Source organism: Rousettus aegyptiacus, unplaced genomic scaffold (assembly GCF_014176215.1).
Source record: "Rousettus aegyptiacus isolate mRouAeg1 unplaced genomic scaffold, mRouAeg1.p scaffold_m13_p_8, whole genome shotgun sequence".
Classification (NCBI taxonomy): Eukaryota; Metazoa; Chordata; class Mammalia; order Chiroptera; family Pteropodidae; genus Rousettus; species Rousettus aegyptiacus.
In genome coordinates, this window is record NW_023416311.1 from 112,377,854 (window position 1) to 112,394,071 (window position 16,218).

The 16,218-nt window shown below is 55.4% G+C and overlaps 1 protein-coding gene across 2 annotated transcripts in view; it reads left to right on the forward strand.

Annotated features, from left to right (window-relative positions):
* LOC107499961 (mucin-5AC) overlaps nt 1-16,218 on the forward strand; it is a 58,507-nt gene that overhangs the window by 34,737 nt on the left and 7,552 nt on the right. For both annotated transcript variants that reach the window (XM_016124669.2, XM_036225813.1), the window contains 10 exons: nt 1,236-1,267; nt 1,941-2,031; nt 4,616-4,650; nt 5,319-5,409; nt 8,190-8,224; nt 8,903-8,993; nt 11,736-11,770; nt 12,433-12,523; nt 15,314-15,348; nt 16,027-16,111. In XM_016124669.2, the coding sequence (XP_015980155.2) occupies nt 1,236-1,267; nt 1,941-2,031; nt 4,616-4,650; nt 5,319-5,409; nt 8,190-8,224; nt 8,903-8,993; nt 11,736-11,770; nt 12,433-12,523; nt 15,314-15,348; nt 16,027-16,111 (621 nt within the window). The remainder of the gene's footprint in view (nt 1-1,235; nt 1,268-1,940; nt 2,032-4,615; nt 4,651-5,318; nt 5,410-8,189; nt 8,225-8,902; nt 8,994-11,735; nt 11,771-12,432; nt 12,524-15,313; nt 15,349-16,026; nt 16,112-16,218) is intronic.

Here is a 16,218-nt window from a genome sequence, read left to right on the forward strand (position 1 = left end):
AACGACGGAGAGAAACGTCACTTAAAAATACTGGCGAATCGATGCAGCAACGTGAACATGCAATTTGCCGCAAATGAAGTGAGGCTCGTGCAGGAAGGTGAGGTCTGTCCACGCCGAGATTCTCACGTGACGCGACACGTGATCAGATGAAGGACGTACACATGCACTAACGGTCATGGGAGCTGGAAGCCGTTGCCGTCTGGAACACCACCTGCGTAATGCTGCCTTGGACGGGACGCCCCCGTTGCTGTGGCTGCCACGTCGCTCTCCTTGGCCCTGGAGGACGCACCCCAGTCCCCATGATATTCCCAAAGCATCTTTGATAGCAGATTGCTAGTTGAACCTAAGTGAATGGCTTTCTCAGGCCTTTTAGTGGCCTAAATAGTCTAGAAAAGAAGAACCAAGTAAAAGTGTGACAGCTCAACTTCATGCATCACTAAAGGACCTGGAGACTGAGTGTGGCCAGGTGAGGACAGACATGCAGATCGGAGGGGCGGGGGAGAGGGGTGGCAGGACGGAGTTCCCGAAATGAGCGTTGACATCTCTGGGCCACGCACCATAAGTGAAGGCGCGGAGGTCTCGCAGGGGACGATGGGGGCACTGGCAGCATGTGGAGCTGAGCGGAGGACGGCCATCGCCACAGACCGCATTCCAGCAGGAGCAAACCCTGTGCTATCACGCAGGCTACATGGGAAATTTCAGAAGTTAATAATGGAAAACCCCAGTGATTATACGGGGAAAGTCGGAACGAACTCTTCCCCAAGGGCTATGAACGGGCGGGCCAATGGCACGTGGGCACACGCTCACACCTCCACGGTCGGTAAACACACACTCCGACCACGGCATCTACCACACGCGTCTCTGTGACCAAAACGGTGACGTGCCAAGTGTCCACGTGGGAGGACTGTTGGTCCCTCCCGTTCCTAGCGACAATATAAATCTCAGGGCCTTGAAGGAGGCTCGGCCATGTCTAAAACCTGACACACGCGTGTGTCCTGTGAATCTGCGGTCTGTTCTGCGTGTTTCCTGAAGGAGCAGGGAGAACGCATTGCACATGTCACAGGCGGTGGGAGGAGGGTCTGTTTCTACTGCGGGTTTTGTCCAGCTTTGGGAACACCGTGGTACGGTACTAAATATCCGGTAAACCCTGCCTTGAATTTTGTGTCAACGAAATCAGCGTCAGCAACTTCGGTTTTAATTTCACGATATTTCCTTTATCCTCCTCCCCCACATAGGTCATGACTAACTTTACCTCAGCCGCACCCTGGTAAGTGCGCACACTCGCCACAGTGGTTTAAGCTTAACACGGCTGTTTGAGCGGCACTAACCCCTGATGGCTTATGGTGGGACAGTGACAACATGCAGGAAGGCGGTAGCTCGTGTCATTACTAACCGTGTGGCCGACCGAGCAGCTCACGCCAGAGTCGGTACTGACTCTGCCTCTGACAACGTGAGGCGCACACGGCGCTCGCTCATTCCCATCTGTCTGTGAGCCCGGGCGAGTTTGAGAGTCTGGGTCCTCTGTGCTCTTCCGGTGACCCACAGCCTCTGTCTCTGTCCGCACCTTTAGCCATGGCCCCCCACTTCCAGGCAAATTAAAAAATCTTCCTCCTGCCAATCGCGAGGCCTTTGCTGGCCTGGTGACTCGTCCTACATTGGTGCCGCTGGCACCTGCCCACTTGTTCAGACTTCCCTCCCTGCTCCTGGGGCCCTCCCGGGTGACCCCTCCTTTACCACCTGCCTTTGGAACCCGCCCTCTGCCATGGAGTCAGGAGCAGTGACTCAAAGCGTGTCTGGGGGATATGGTACCCAGCTTCTGCAGAGCAAAGGAAAGCACTGGGGTGAGCCTGTGAGACAGGCAGGTCCCAAGGACCACGAGACCCTCCATAGTGCCAGGGCCCCTGGCTGACATGTGTCTTTTCTTCCTCCTGACTGTCCAGGGGTGTGGCTTCCAGGGAAAATTCACCAGTGGAAATGATCCCCATTGACACTATCGACATGCCCATGTATCCCAAGGACCCGCCACGAGCGGTAAGTGCCGAGCTCTGGACATGTCCTCGACGCAGGTCGGAGGGCCTAGGTGGGGAGTCAGGGCCGGCGTGGAGCTCAGGACGGTGAGGGCCGTGGCAGAAGAGCTCGTGCCACTGGCTGCAGCATGTGTCGGGCTCCCTGGGACGCTGCTCTCACGGAACCAGCAGGGTGGGGACTCGCAGGAAACGGAGGGACAGTGTAGGCTCTGGATGCAGAAGGGCTGAGCGTGTGGGCGAGGACAGCTGTGTGGGTGGGCGTCACTCCCCCACCTCGCATGCTGGCTCTGCAGAGGTGTGCTGTCGGCCTCTGCCTCTGCCTGACTGCACCACCACCTGACCTCAACATGATGGGTCAGCATGGATGGGCGGTGTCCATGTAGGAGGAACAAATCTTATCCAGTGAGGCCATCGCAGGGCCCTCAGATTTTAGCCTGCCTTGAGGATCTTTGTTACAACACTGTAACTGTCCCCAGAGGGAACGGGGATCACAAAGTCACAGCGTAGGTCAGAGGCAATCCAAGCAGGCATGTCCTTTTCAGCTACTTCCTGCCACCCACAAAACCGTTAGTGGGGCGTCCTGGGCAAGACCAAGGGGCCTGGCCAGGGCACAGTGAATGTGGCATAAGTATCTTCTTGTGGCCTCACATGGTGTCCTTGTGTGAGGAGCCCGGCAGGGCACCTGCATGTGGCTGCTTTCGCAGACTAACAGGAAGGGTACTTTGAAGAATTAAGAAATGACCACTATGCAAGAACTGAGTCTGCAGCATCCCTACTGGTCACCTAGGTCCTCTCCTGATGGACTCTTATTGTCCCCATTCCGGTGGCCACGTTTGGCAGATGGAGCCAGGGTCACCACTAAGTGTGGGTGGAGCCTTCAGTGCCCAAGGTCTCATCAGGTCCGCGCCACCCCCAGTGGGACAAGGTTTCTCCTCCAGAGCGGCAGGTGACAGCGAATGTGCACAGAGGACCTCAGAAGCACAAATGTAGTGCCTAGGGCTGGGTCTGCTGCGCATTTCTGCCTAAAGGAAGAGCCCTCGCGGCTCGATCACCCTCTCACTTAGGAAAGGAACTAACTGCCTTTCCAGTGAGTAACACAAGCTAACAAAACTGATTCTAAAGGAAATGGAAAACCCAAGTAGACATATGACAGGAAACCAGACTGCCCCTTAGAACTTTCCAGAAGGAACCCCGGGACTAAGGGCATGCTGATTACTGCGGCCCAGTGTTCTCTTTAGAAACACCGGTGCACAAAGACTGTTTTCAGGAATCAGAGGACGAAGTTGCGCCTCCAACTGATTCTTTGAGGGCAGAGCAACCTGAAATCATAGCCAACGGCCTTCAACGACGGAGAGAAACGTCACTTAAAAATACGGGCGAATCAATGCAGCAACGTGAACATGCAATTTGCCGCAAATGAAGTGAGGCTCGTGCAGGAAGGTGAGGTCTGTCCACGCCGAGATTCTCACGTGACGCGACACGTGATCAGATGAAGGACGTACACGTGCACGAACGGTCATGGGAGCTGGAAGCAGTTGCCGTCTGGAACACCACCTGCGTAATGCTGCGAGAAGCAGTGTCTCGGACGGGACGCCCCCATTGCTGTGGCTGCCACGTCGCTCTCCTTGGCCTGGAGGGTGCAACCCAATCCCTGTGCAATTCCCAAAGCATGTTTGAAAGCAGATTGCAAGTTGAACCTAAATGAATGGCTTTCTCAGGCCTTTTAGTGGCCTAAATAGTCTAGAAAAGAAGCATCAAGTAAAAGTGTGACAGCTCAACTTCATGCGTCACTAAAGGACCTGGAGACTGAGTGTGGCCGGGTGAGGACAGACATGCAGATTGGAGGGGCGGGGGAGAGGGGTGGCAGGACGGAGTTCCCGAAATGAGCGTTGACATCTCTGGGCCACGCACCGTAAGTGAAGGCGCGGAGGTCTCGCAGGGGACGATGGGGGCACTGGCAGCATGTGGAGCTGAGCGGAGGACGGCCATCGCCACACACCGCATTCCAGCAGGAGCAAACCCTGTGCTTGCACGCAGGCTACATGGGAAATTTCAGAAGTTAATAATGGAAAACCCCAGTGATTATACGGGGAAAGTCGGAACGAACTCTTCCCCAAGGGCTATGAACGGGCGGGCCAATGGCACGTGGGGACATGCTCACGCCTCCACGGTCGGTAAACATGCACTCCAACCACGGCGTCTACCACACGCGTCTCTGTGACCAAAACGGTGACGTGCCAAGTGTCCACATGGAGGACCGCTGGTCCCTCACGTTCCAAGTGACAGTGTAAATCTTAGCGCCTGAATGAGGCTTGGCCATGTCTGAACCCTGACACACTCGAGTGTCCTGTGCGCCAGCATTTCATTCTGCATGTTTCCTGAAGGAGCAGGTCGAACGAGGTTGACGTGTCACGGGGGGTGGGAGGAGGTTCTGTCCCCACCGCGGGTTTTGTCCCAGCTCTGGGAACAGCGAAGTACGGTACTAAATATCCAGTAAATGCTGCTGTGAATTTTGTGTGCAATAGGCTAAGTGTCAGCAACTTCAGATTTAATTCACAATATTTCCTTTATCCCCCTCCCCCACATAGGTCCTGAATAACAACTTTACCTCACTCTCACCTTGGTAAGTGCGCGCACTCCCCACAGTGGTTTAAGCTTCTCATCATAGCTGTCTGAGGAACACTAACCCCTGATGGCTTATGGTGGGACAGTGACAACACGCAGGCAGGCGGTAGCTCGCGTCATTACTAACTGTGTGGCCGACCGTGCAGCTCACGCCAGAGTCGGTACTGACTCTGCCTCTGACAACGTGAGGCGCACACGGCGCTCGCTCATTCCCATCTGTCTGTGAGCCCGTGTGAGTTTGAGAGTCTGGGTCCTCTGTGCCTCTTCCGGTGACCCACAACCTTTGTCTCTGTCCCACACACTGAGCTATGATCCCCCACTGTTTGCAAATTTGAAAATATCCGTGTTGCCCCACACGAGGCCTTTGCTGCCCTGTGACTTCTCCTACATTGGTGATGGTGGCACCCGCCCACTTGCTCGGATTTTACTCCCTGTTCCTTGGCCCCTCACTCATGAGCCCTCCCTTCTTACCTCTCCTTGGACCCACCAGAGAGGTGTAGTCAGGAGCAGTCTTTCATAGGGTGTCCCGGGGATTTGGTGTCCAGCCTCTGCAGGCAAAGGGAAGCACTGGGGTGAGCCTGTGTGACAGGCAGTACTCAAGAGTCCTGAGAAAATCCACAGAGCCAGGGTCCCCTGGCTGACATATGTCCCTTCTGACCGTCCTAGGAGTGTGCCTTCCAGGGAAAATTCACCAGTGGAAATGACCCCCATTGACGCTATCAGGATCACCATGTGTTGTGAGGACCCGCCACCGGCAGTAAGTGCCAAGTTTCTTGGCATGTCCTAGACGCAGGGCGGAGCGCCAGAGGTGGGGACTCAGGGCCCGGAATGGAGCTCAGGACCGTGGCAGAAGAGCTCGTGCCACTGGCTGCAGAATGTGTCGGGCTCCCTGGGACGCTGCTCACACGGAACCAGCTGGGTGGGGATGCGCAGGAAACGCGAGGGACAGGGTAGGCTCTGGATGCGGAAGGGCGGAGCGTGTGGGCGAGGACAGCTGGGTGCGTGGGCGTCCCTCCCCCCATGCATGCGGGCTCTGCAGAGTTGTGCCGCCTGCCACCGGTTCCACCTGACTGCACTGCCACCTGAACTCAAGAAGAAGGGTCAGGAGAGAGGGGGTTGTTCCCTGGAGGGAGCACATACCTCGTTCGGCGAGACCATCACAAGCCCTCAGATCTGAGACTGGCATCAGGATCCTTGTTATAGACACTATAATGTATCCCCAGAGGAAACAGGGATGATGACAGTCACAGCTTAGGCGAGAGCCAACTCAAGCAGGCATGTCTGTCCCAGCCACTTCCTGCCACCCACAAAACCCTTAGTGGGGCCCCGGGCCAAGCCAGGTCCAGGGCAAGACCAGAGGTGCCTGCCCAGGGTACAGTGGGGCTGTGGCAGTTGGATGGTCTTGTGCCCTCGTCCCGTGCCCTCCTTGTGTGGGAGGCTACGCAGGCCACTGGCATGTAGTCAGCCATCTCAGACTGACAGGAAGGGTAGTTTCTAAAAGCGAAGCAATGAGCGATGTGCAAGAAGCGAGTCTGCAGCGTCCCTACTGGTCATCGTGGGTCCAGGTGACATGCATGTCGCTCTACTCTGAGTAGATAGCCGTCAATCACCCAACCCGGGTGGGTCGTGGAGCACATCATGGTCAACATGTTACCATCATTCCTCAGAAATCGCAGTCACTGTGACCTTTGTTACCACCCTCGGGACACTGGTCACCCATTGTCACATTTAATATCACTAAGGATTCACCCGAGACGTGACTGTATGGTCCCCATTCTGGCGACCACATTTGACAGATAGCCCAGGCTCACCTCCAAGTGTAGGTGGAGGGTACAGTGCCCGAGGGCTCCTCAGGTCAGCGCCACCCCCAGTGGGACAAGGTTTCTCCTCCAGAGCGGCAGGTGACAGCGAATGTGCACAGAGGACCTCAGAAGCACAAGTGTAGTGCCTGGGGCTGGGTCTGCCGCGCATTTCTGCCTAAAGGAAGAGCCCTTGTGGCTCGATCACCCTCTCACTTAGGAAAGGAACTAACTGCCTTTCCAGTGAGTAACACAAGCTAACGAAACTGATTTTAAAGGAAACGGAAAACCCAAGTAGACATATGACAAGTTACCGACTACTCTGTTAGAACTTTCCAGAAAGAACCCCAGGACTGAGGGCATGCTGATTACTGCGGCCCAGTGTTCTCTTTAGAAACACCAGTGCACAGAGACTGTTTTCAGGAATCAGAGGACGAAGTCGCGCCTCCAACTGATTCTTTGAGGGCAGAGCAACCTGAAATCATAGCCAACGGCCTTCAACGACGGAGAGAAACGTCACTTAAAAATACGGGCGAATCAATGCAGCAACGTGAACATGCAATTTGCCGCAAATGAAGTGAGGCTCGTGCAGGAAGGTGAGGTCTGTCCACGCCGAGATTCTCACGTGACGCGACACGTGATCAGATGAAGGACGTACACGTGCACGAACGGTCATGGGAGCTGGAAGCCGTTGCCGTCTGGAACACCACCTGCATAATGCTGCGAGAAGCAGTGTCTCGGACGGGACGCCGCCATTGCTGTGGATGCCACGTCGCTCTCCTTGGCCTTGGAGGACGCACCCCAGTCCCCATGATATTCCCAAAGCATGTTTGAAAGCAGATTGCAAGTTGAACCTAAGTGAATGGCTTTCTCAGGCCTTTTAGTGGCCATAATAGTCTAGAAAAGAAGAACCAAGCAAAGGTGTGACAGCTCTACTTTATGTGTCCCTAAACGACCTAGAGACTGAGTGTGGCTGGGTAAGGACACCCCCACATAACTAGGGGGTTGGGGAGGGGCAGGACAGAGTCCCCCAAATAAGCATTGACATCTCTGGGCCACGCACCATAAGTGAAGGCGCGGAGGTCTCGCAGGGGACGATGGGGGCACTGGCAGCATGTGGAGCTGAGCGGAGGACGGCCATCGCCACACACCGCATTCCAGCAGGAGCAAACCCTGTGCTTGCACGCAGGCTACATGGGAACTTTCAGAGGTTAATAATGGAAAACCCCAGTGATTATAAGGGGAAAGTCGGAACAAACTCTTCCCCAAGGGCTATGAACGGGCGGGCCAATGGCACATGGGGACATGCTCACGCCTCCACAGTCGGTAAACATGCACTCCGACCACGGCGTCTACCACACGCGTCTCTGTGACCAAAACGGTGACGTGCCAAGTGTCCACGTGGGAGGACCGCTGGTCTCTCACGTTCCTAGCGAGAGTGTATCTCGACGCCTTTTAGGAGGCTTGGCCGCGTCTGAAACATGACACACACATGTGTCCTGTGAATCTGCAGTTCCCTTACACGTGTTTCCCAAAATAGCTGACAAACGCATGCGTATGTGTCACGGGCGGTGGGAGGAGGGTCTATCCGCACTGTGGGTCCTGTTCCATTCCCAGGAAGAGCAAGGCACGGTACTAATTATCCAGTAAACCCTGCCTTCAATTTTCTGAGACGAACTCAGTGTCAGCAACTTGGGTTTTCATTTCATGATATTTCCTTTATCCCCCCCCCACATAGGTACTCACTGACAACTTAACCTCACCCACACCCTGGTAAGTGCGCGCACTCGCCACAGTGGTTTAAGCTACTTAACATAGCTGTTTGAGGGGCACTAACTCCTGATGCTTTATGGTGGAACTGAGACAACACGTAGATGGGCAATAGCTCATGTCATTACTAACCGTGTGGCCGACCGTGCAGCTCACGCCAGAGTCGGTACTGACTCTGCCTCTGACAACGTGAGGCGCACACGGCGCTCGCTCATTCCCATCTGTCTGTGAGCCCGTGTGAGTTTGAGAGTCTGGGTCCTCTGTGCTCTTCCGGTGACCCACAGCCTCTGTCTCTGTCCGCACCTTTAGCCATGGCCCCCCACTTCCAGGCAAATTAAAAAATCTTCCTCCTGCCAATCACGAGGCCTTTGCTGGCCTGGTGACTTGTCCTACATTGGTGCCGCTGGCACCCGCCCACTTGTTCAGACTTCCCTCCCTGCTCCTGGGGCCCTCCCGGGTGACCCCTCCTTTACCACCTGCCTTTGGAACCCGCCCTCTGCCATGGAGTCAGGAGCAGTGACTCAAAGCGTGTCTGGGGGATATGGTACCCAGCTTCTGCAGAGCAAAGGAAAGCACTGGGGTGAGCCTGTGAGACAGGCAGGTCCCAAGGACCACGAGACCCTCCATAGTGCCAGGGCTCCCTGGCTGACATGTGTCTTTTCTTCCTCCTGACCGTCCTAGGAGTGTGCCTTCTAGGGAAAATTCCCCAGTGGAAATGACCCCCGTTGAAGCTATCAACATCCCCATGTATCCCGAGGACTCGCCACCACCGGTAAGTGCCGAGCTCCGGACATGTCCTCGATGCAGGGCGGAGCGCCAGAGGTGGGGACTCCAGGCCCGGAGTGGAGCTCAGGACGGGGAGGGCCGTGGCAGAAGAGCTCATGCCACTGGCTGCAGCATGTGTTGGGCTCCCTGGGACGCTGCTCACACGGATCCAGCTTGGTGGGGATTCGCAGGAAACGGAGGGACAGGGTAGGCTCTGGATGCAGAAGGGCGGAGCGTGTGGGCGAGGACAGCTGTGTGGGTGGGCGTCACTCCCCCACCTCGCATGCGGGCTCTGCAGAGTGTGCCATCTGACACCGGTTCCGCCCGGGTGTTCTGCCACCTCATCTCAACATGATAGGTAAACAGGGAGGGGCGCGGTTCACGCAAGAAGCACACATCTGGTTCAGTGAGGCCAGCGCAGGGCCCTCAGAGCTGAGCCTGGCATCTGGATTCGTGTTCAGACACTGTAACTGTCCCCAGAGGATGACAACAGTCACAGTTTAGGCCAGAGCCAACCCAAGCAGGAATATCCTTCTAAGCCACTTCCTGCTTCCCACCAAACCCTACGTGGTGCCCTGGCCAAAGCCAGGTCGAGAGCAAGACCAGAGGCGACTGCCCAGGGTACAGCGAGGCTGTGGCAGACGGATGATCTCATGACCTCCTGTGTGGGGAGCCATGCAGGGCACCGGCATGTGGTTGGTTTCCTCAACTGATAGGAAGGGTAGTTTCAAGTAGCAAAGAGATGACCAATGTGCAAGAAGCGAGTCTGCAAAGTCCCTAATGGTCATTGTAGGTCCAGGTGACATGTGTTTCCCTCCACACCCGGGTGGGTGGCTGTCGATCACCACTTCCACTGGGTGTTAGAGCACATCATGATCACCATGTCACCGTCCTTCCTCAGAATCGCCACTCTCTGGATGTATCAGCCATTGTCACATCGAATCCTGCTAAGGATTCTCTGGAGAAGTGTTCTTATTGTCCTCGTTCTGGTGGCCACGTTTGGCAGATGGTGCCAGGCTCACCTCTAAGTGTGGGTGGAGCCTTCAGTGCCTAAGGGCTATTCCCATCCCTGCCACTCCCAGTGGGACAAGGTTTCCCCTCCAGAGCGGCAGGTGACAGCAGATGTGCACAGAGGACCTCAGAAGCACAAGTGTAGTGCCTGGGGCCGGGTCTGCTGCGCATTTCTGCCTAAAGGAAGAGCCCTCGCGGCTCGATCACCCTCTCAATTAGGAAAGGAACTAACTGCCTTTCCAGTGAGTAACACAAGCTAACGAAACTGATTCTAAAGGAAATGGAAAACCCAAGTAGACATATGACAAGTTACCGACTACTCCGTTAGAACTTTCCAGAAAGAACCCCAGGACTGAGGGCATGCTGATTACTGCGGCCCAGTGTTCTCTTTAGAGACAGCCGGAGCACAGAGACTGTTTTCAGGAATCAGAGGACGAAGTCGCGCCTCCAACTGATTCTTTGAGGGCAGAGCAACCTGAAATCATAGCCAACGGCCTTCAACGACGGAGAGAAACATCACTTAAAAATACTGGCGAATCAATGCAGCAACGTGAACATGCAATTTGCCGCAAATGAAGTGAGGCTCGTGCAGGAAGGTGAGGTCTGTCCACGCCGGGATTCTCACGTGACGCGACACGTGATAAGATGAAGGACGTACACGTGCACGAACGGTCATGGGAGCTGGAAGCCGTTGCTGTCTGGAACACCACCTGCATAATGCTGCGAGACGCAGTGTCTCGGACGGGATGCCCCCGTTGCTGTGGCTGCCACGTCACTCTCCTTGGCCTTGGAGGACGCACCCCAATCCCTGTGCAATTCCCAAAGCATCTTTGAAAGCAGATTGCAAGTTGAATCTAAGTGAATGGCTTTCTCAGGCCTTTTAGTGGCCAAATCATTTAGAAAAGAAGAACCAAGCAAAGGTGTGACAGCTCAACATATATGTCACTAAAAGACCTGGAGACTGAGTGTGGCCGGGTGAGGACACACACACATATCTAGGGGGCAGGGGAAGGACAGGACAGATTCCCAGACATGAGCATTTACATCTCTGGGCCACGCACCGTAAGTGAAGGCGCGGAGGTCTCGCAGGGGACGATGGGGGCACTGGCAGCATGTGGAGCTGAGCGGAGGACGGCCATCGCCACACACCGCATTCCAGCAGGAGCAAACCCTGTGCTATCACGCAGGCTACATGGGAACTTTCAGAGGTTAATAATGGAAAACCCCAGTGATTATACGGGGAAAGTCGGAACGAACTCTTCCCCAAGGGCTATGAACGGGCGGGCCAATAGCACGTGGGCACACGCTCATGCCTACATGGTAGGTAAACACGCACTCCGACCACGGCGTCTACCACACGCGTCTCTGTGACCAAAACGCAGATGTGCCAAGTGTCCACTTGAGAGGACCACTGGTCCGTCATGTTCCTAGTGAGAGTGTGAATCTCAGTGTCTTGAAGAAGGCTCGGCCACATCTGAAACCTGACACACGCGTGTGTCCTGTAAATCTGCAGTCTCCTTCCTTGTGTTTCCTGAAGGAGCAGGCAGAACACAGGTGCACGTGTCACGGGCGGGGGGTCTGTCCCCACTGCGGGTCCTGTCCCAGACCTAGTGGGACACCCAGGTAAGATACTAAATACCCATTAAATGCTGCCTTGAATTTTGTGTGCGACGAGCTGAGTGTCAGCAACTTTGGATTTAATTTTACAATATTTCCTTTATCCCCATTTCCCTCATAGATACCGACTGACAACTTTATCTCACCTGCACCTTGGTAAGTGTGTACACTCACCAGCGTGTTTTAATTCCACAGGACAGTGAGCCCTGATGTCGTTTGGTGGGACTGAGACGACACGTAGACGGGCAATAGCTTTTGTCATTACTAATCATGTGGCCGTCCGTGCAGCTCACAGCAGAGTCGGTACTGACTCTGCCTCTGACAACGTGAGGCGCACACGGCGCTCGCTCATTCCCATCTGTCTGTGAGCCCGTGCGAGTTTGAGTCTGGGTTCTCTTTGTGCCTATTCTAAGGACCTACAGCCTCTGTCTCTGTCCCATACCCTGAGCCATGCCCCCACCCCTTGGCAACCACGATAATCTCTCTACTGCAAGGCAGGACCTTTGCTAGCTTCTGACCTGAACAATAGAGTTGCTTTCAGCACCCGCCTGCTTGTTCAGACTTCCCTTCCTGCTCCTGGGCCTCTCCCAGGTGAGACCCCTCCCTTCTTACCTGTCCGGGGACCCTGCCTGGTGCCAGGAAGTCAGGAGCAGTCACTCAAAGGGTATCCCAGGGGTTGCTGGTACCAACCTCTACAGAACAAAGGAAAAGCACTGAGGTGAGCCTATGTGACAGGCAGGTCCCAAAGACCCCAATATCCTCCGCAGAGCCTAGGTCTCCTGGCTGACATGGACCCTTCTTCTTTCTGTCCATCCTAGGAGTGTGCCTTCTAGGGAAAATTCACCAGTGGAATTTACCCCCATTGACTCTATTAGGATCACCATGTATCCTGAGAACCAGCCTCCAGAGGTAAGTGCCGAGCGTCTGGGCATGTCCTCAACGCAGGGCGGAGCGCCAGAGGTGGGGACTCAGGGCCCGGAATGGAGCTCAGGACCGTGGCAGAAGAGCTCATGCCACTGGCTGCAGGATGTGTCGTGCTCCCTGGGACGCTGCTCACACGGAACCAGCTGGGTGGGGATGCGCAGGAAACGCGAGGGACAGGGTAGGCTCTGGATGCGGAAGGGCGGAGCGTGTGGGCGAGGACAGCTGGGTGGGTGGGCGTCACTCCCCCGCCTCGCGTGCAGGGTCTGCTAAGGTTTGCAGTCTGCTACCAGCTCCGCCTGTCTGCCCCGCCACCTGATCTCAATATGATGGGCCAGTGTGGAGGGGCAGGGTCCATGTAGGAGGCACACACCTGGTCCAGCAAGGCCAGCACAGGGCCCTCAGAGCCTAGCCTGCCATCAGGATCTGTGTTACCGCACTGTAACTGGTCCCCAGAGGGGACTGAGATGACGACAGTCACAGCTGAGGCCATAGCCAACCAAGCAGGCATGTCGGTCCCAGCCACTTCCTGCCACCCACGAAACCCTTTGTGGGACCCCGGCCCAAACCAGGTCCAGGGCAAGACCAAGGCACCTGCCCAGGGCACAGTGGGGCTGTGGCAGATGGATGGTCTCGTGCCCTTGTCCCATGCCCTCCTTATCTGGGGAGCCACACAGTCCACCGGGTTGTGGTGGGCTTTCTCAGACTGACAGGAAGGGTAGTTTCAAGAAGCAAAGCAATGACCGATGTGCAAAAAGCGAGTCTGCGGCATCACTACTGGTCATCGTGGGTCCAGGTGACATGCGATCAAAAACACTCTGGGTGGAGGGTTGTCAATCACCCTTCTCGGGTGCGTCGTGGAGCACATCATGGTCAACATTTTACCATCGTTCTACAGGAATCACAGTCACTGTGACTCTTATTACCACACTCGGGACACTGGTCACCCATTGTCACATTTAATCCCACTAAGGATTCGCCCGAGACACATCCTTATTGTCCCCATTCTGGCAGCCACATTTAGCAGATGGTGCCAGGATCACCTCTAAGTGTGGGTGGAGCCTTCAGTGCCCAAGGTCTCATCAGGTCCCCGCCACCCCCAGTGGGACAAGGTTTCCCCTCCAGAGCGGCAGGTGACAGCGGATGTGCACAGAGGACCTCAGAAGCACAAGTGTAGTGCCTGGGGCTGGGTCTGCTGCGCATTTCTGCCTAAAGGAAGAGCCCTCGCGGCTCGATCACCCTCTCAATTAGGAAAGGAACTAACTGCCTTTCCAGTGAGTAACACAAGCTAACAAAACTGATTCTAAAGGAAATGGAAAACCCAAGTAGTTATATGACAAGTTACCGACTACTCCGTTAGAACTTTCCAGAAAGAACCCCAGGACTGAGGGCATGCTGATTACTGCGGCCCAGTGTTCTCTTTAGAGACAGCCGGAGCACAGAGACTGTTTTCAGGAATCAGAGGACGAAGTCGCGCCTCCAACTGATTCTTTGAGGGCAGAGCAACCTGAAATCATAGCCAACGGCCTTCAACGACGGAGAGAAACATCACTTAAAAATACTGGCGAATCAATGCAGCAACGTGAACATGCAATTTGCCGCAAATGAAGTGAGGCTCGTGCAGGAAGGTGAGGTTCTGTCCACGCCGAGATTCTCACGTGACGCGACACGTGATCAGATGAAGGACGTACACGTGCACGAACGGTCATGGGAGCTGGAAGCCGTTGCCGTCTGGAACACCACCTGCGTAATGCTGCGAGAAGCAGTGTCTCGGACGGGACGCCCCCGTTGCTGTGGCTGCCACGTCGCTCTCCTTGGCCCTGGAGGACACACCCCAGTCCCCATGATATTCCCAAAGCATCTTTGAAAGCAGATTGAAAGTTGAACCTAAATGAATGGCTTTCTCAGGCCTTTTAGTGGCCATAATAGTCTAGAAAAGAAGAACCAAGCAAAGGTGTGCCAGCTCAACTTTATGTGTCACTAAAGGACCTGGAGACTGAGTGTGGCCGGGTGAGGACAGACATGCAGATCGGAGGGGCGGGGGAGAGGGGTGGCAGGACGGAGTTCCCGAAATGAGCGTTGACATCTCTGGGCCACGCACCGTAAGTGAAGGCGCGGAGGTCTCGCAGGGGACGATGGGGGCACTGGCAGCATGTGGAGCTGAGCGGAGGACGGCCATCGCCACACACCGCATTCCAGCAGGAGCAAACCCTGTGCTTGCACGCAGGCTACATGGGAACTTTCAGGGGTTAATAATGGAAAACCCCAGTGATTATACGGGGAAAGTCTGAACGAATTCTTCCCCGAAGGCTATGAACGGGCGGGCCAATGGCACGTGGGCACATGCTCACGCCTCCACAGTCGGTAAACACGCACTCCGACCACGGCGTCTACCACACGCGTCTCTGTGACCAAAACGGTGACGTGCCAAGTGTCCATGTGGGAGGATCGCTGGTCCCTTATGTTAATAGCAAGAGTGTAAATCTCAGTGCCTTGAAGGAGGCTCGGCCACATCTGAAACCTGACACACACATGTGTCCTGTGAATCTGCGGTCTGTTCCGCGTGTTTCCTGAAGGAGCAGGGAGAACGCATTGCACATGTCACAGGCGGTGGGAGGAGGTTCTGTCCCCACTGCAGGTTTTGTCCAGCCCCGGGGAACGCTGAGGTACGGTACTAAATATCCAGTAAAGGCTGCCTTGAATTTTGTGTGCAACAAGCTGAGTGTCAGCAACTTCGATTTTAATTTCACGATATTTCCTTTATTCCCCTCCTCCTAGATACTCACTGAGAACTTTACCTCACCTGCACCTTGGTAAGTGCACGTACTCGCCACAGTGGTTTAAGCTTCTTAACACAGCTCTCTGACAGACACTCACCCTTGATGCTTTATGGTGGGACTATGATGACATATGGACAGGCGGTAGCTCGTGTCATTACTAATCGTGTGGCCGACCGTGCAGCTCACGCCAGAGTCGGTACTGACTCTGCCTCTGACAACGTGAGGCGCACTCGGCGCTCGCTCATTCCCATCTCTCTGTGAGCCCGTGTGCGTTTGAGAGTCTGGGTCATATGTGCCTCTTCCTGTGACCCACAGCCTCTGTCTCTGTCCGCACCTTTAGCCATGGCCCCCCACTTCCAGGCAAATTAAAAAATCTTCCTCCTGCCAATCGCGAGGCCTTTGCTGGCCTGGTGACTTGTCCTACATTGGTGCTGCTGGCACCCGCCCACTTGTTCAGACTTCCCTCCCTGCTCCTGGGGCCCTCCCAGGTGACCCCTCCTTTACCACCTGCCTTTGGAACCCGCCCTCTGCCATGAAGTCAGGAGCAGTGACTCAAAGCGTGTCTGGGGGTATTTGGTGCCCAGCCTCTGCAGAGCAAAGGAAAGCACTGGGGTGAGCCTGTGTGACAGGCAGGCCCCAAGGACCCCGATATCCTCTGCAGGGCCAGGGCCCCCTGGCTGACACGTGCTCCTCTTCCTTCTCTCCTCCTAGCACAATGGTATCCAAGAACCGTCCACTCACTGGTTTCTCCGCCATTGACTCTATCAGCACGTATTCCGAGGACTCGGCGCCAGCAGTAAGTGTGAGCCTGTGCCTGCCCTCGACGCAGGGCTGAGCGTGGGAGGAAGGGGCTCAAGCCTCCCTGGAATTGAGTTTGAGAGAATTTTTGTCAAATCCCCAGGT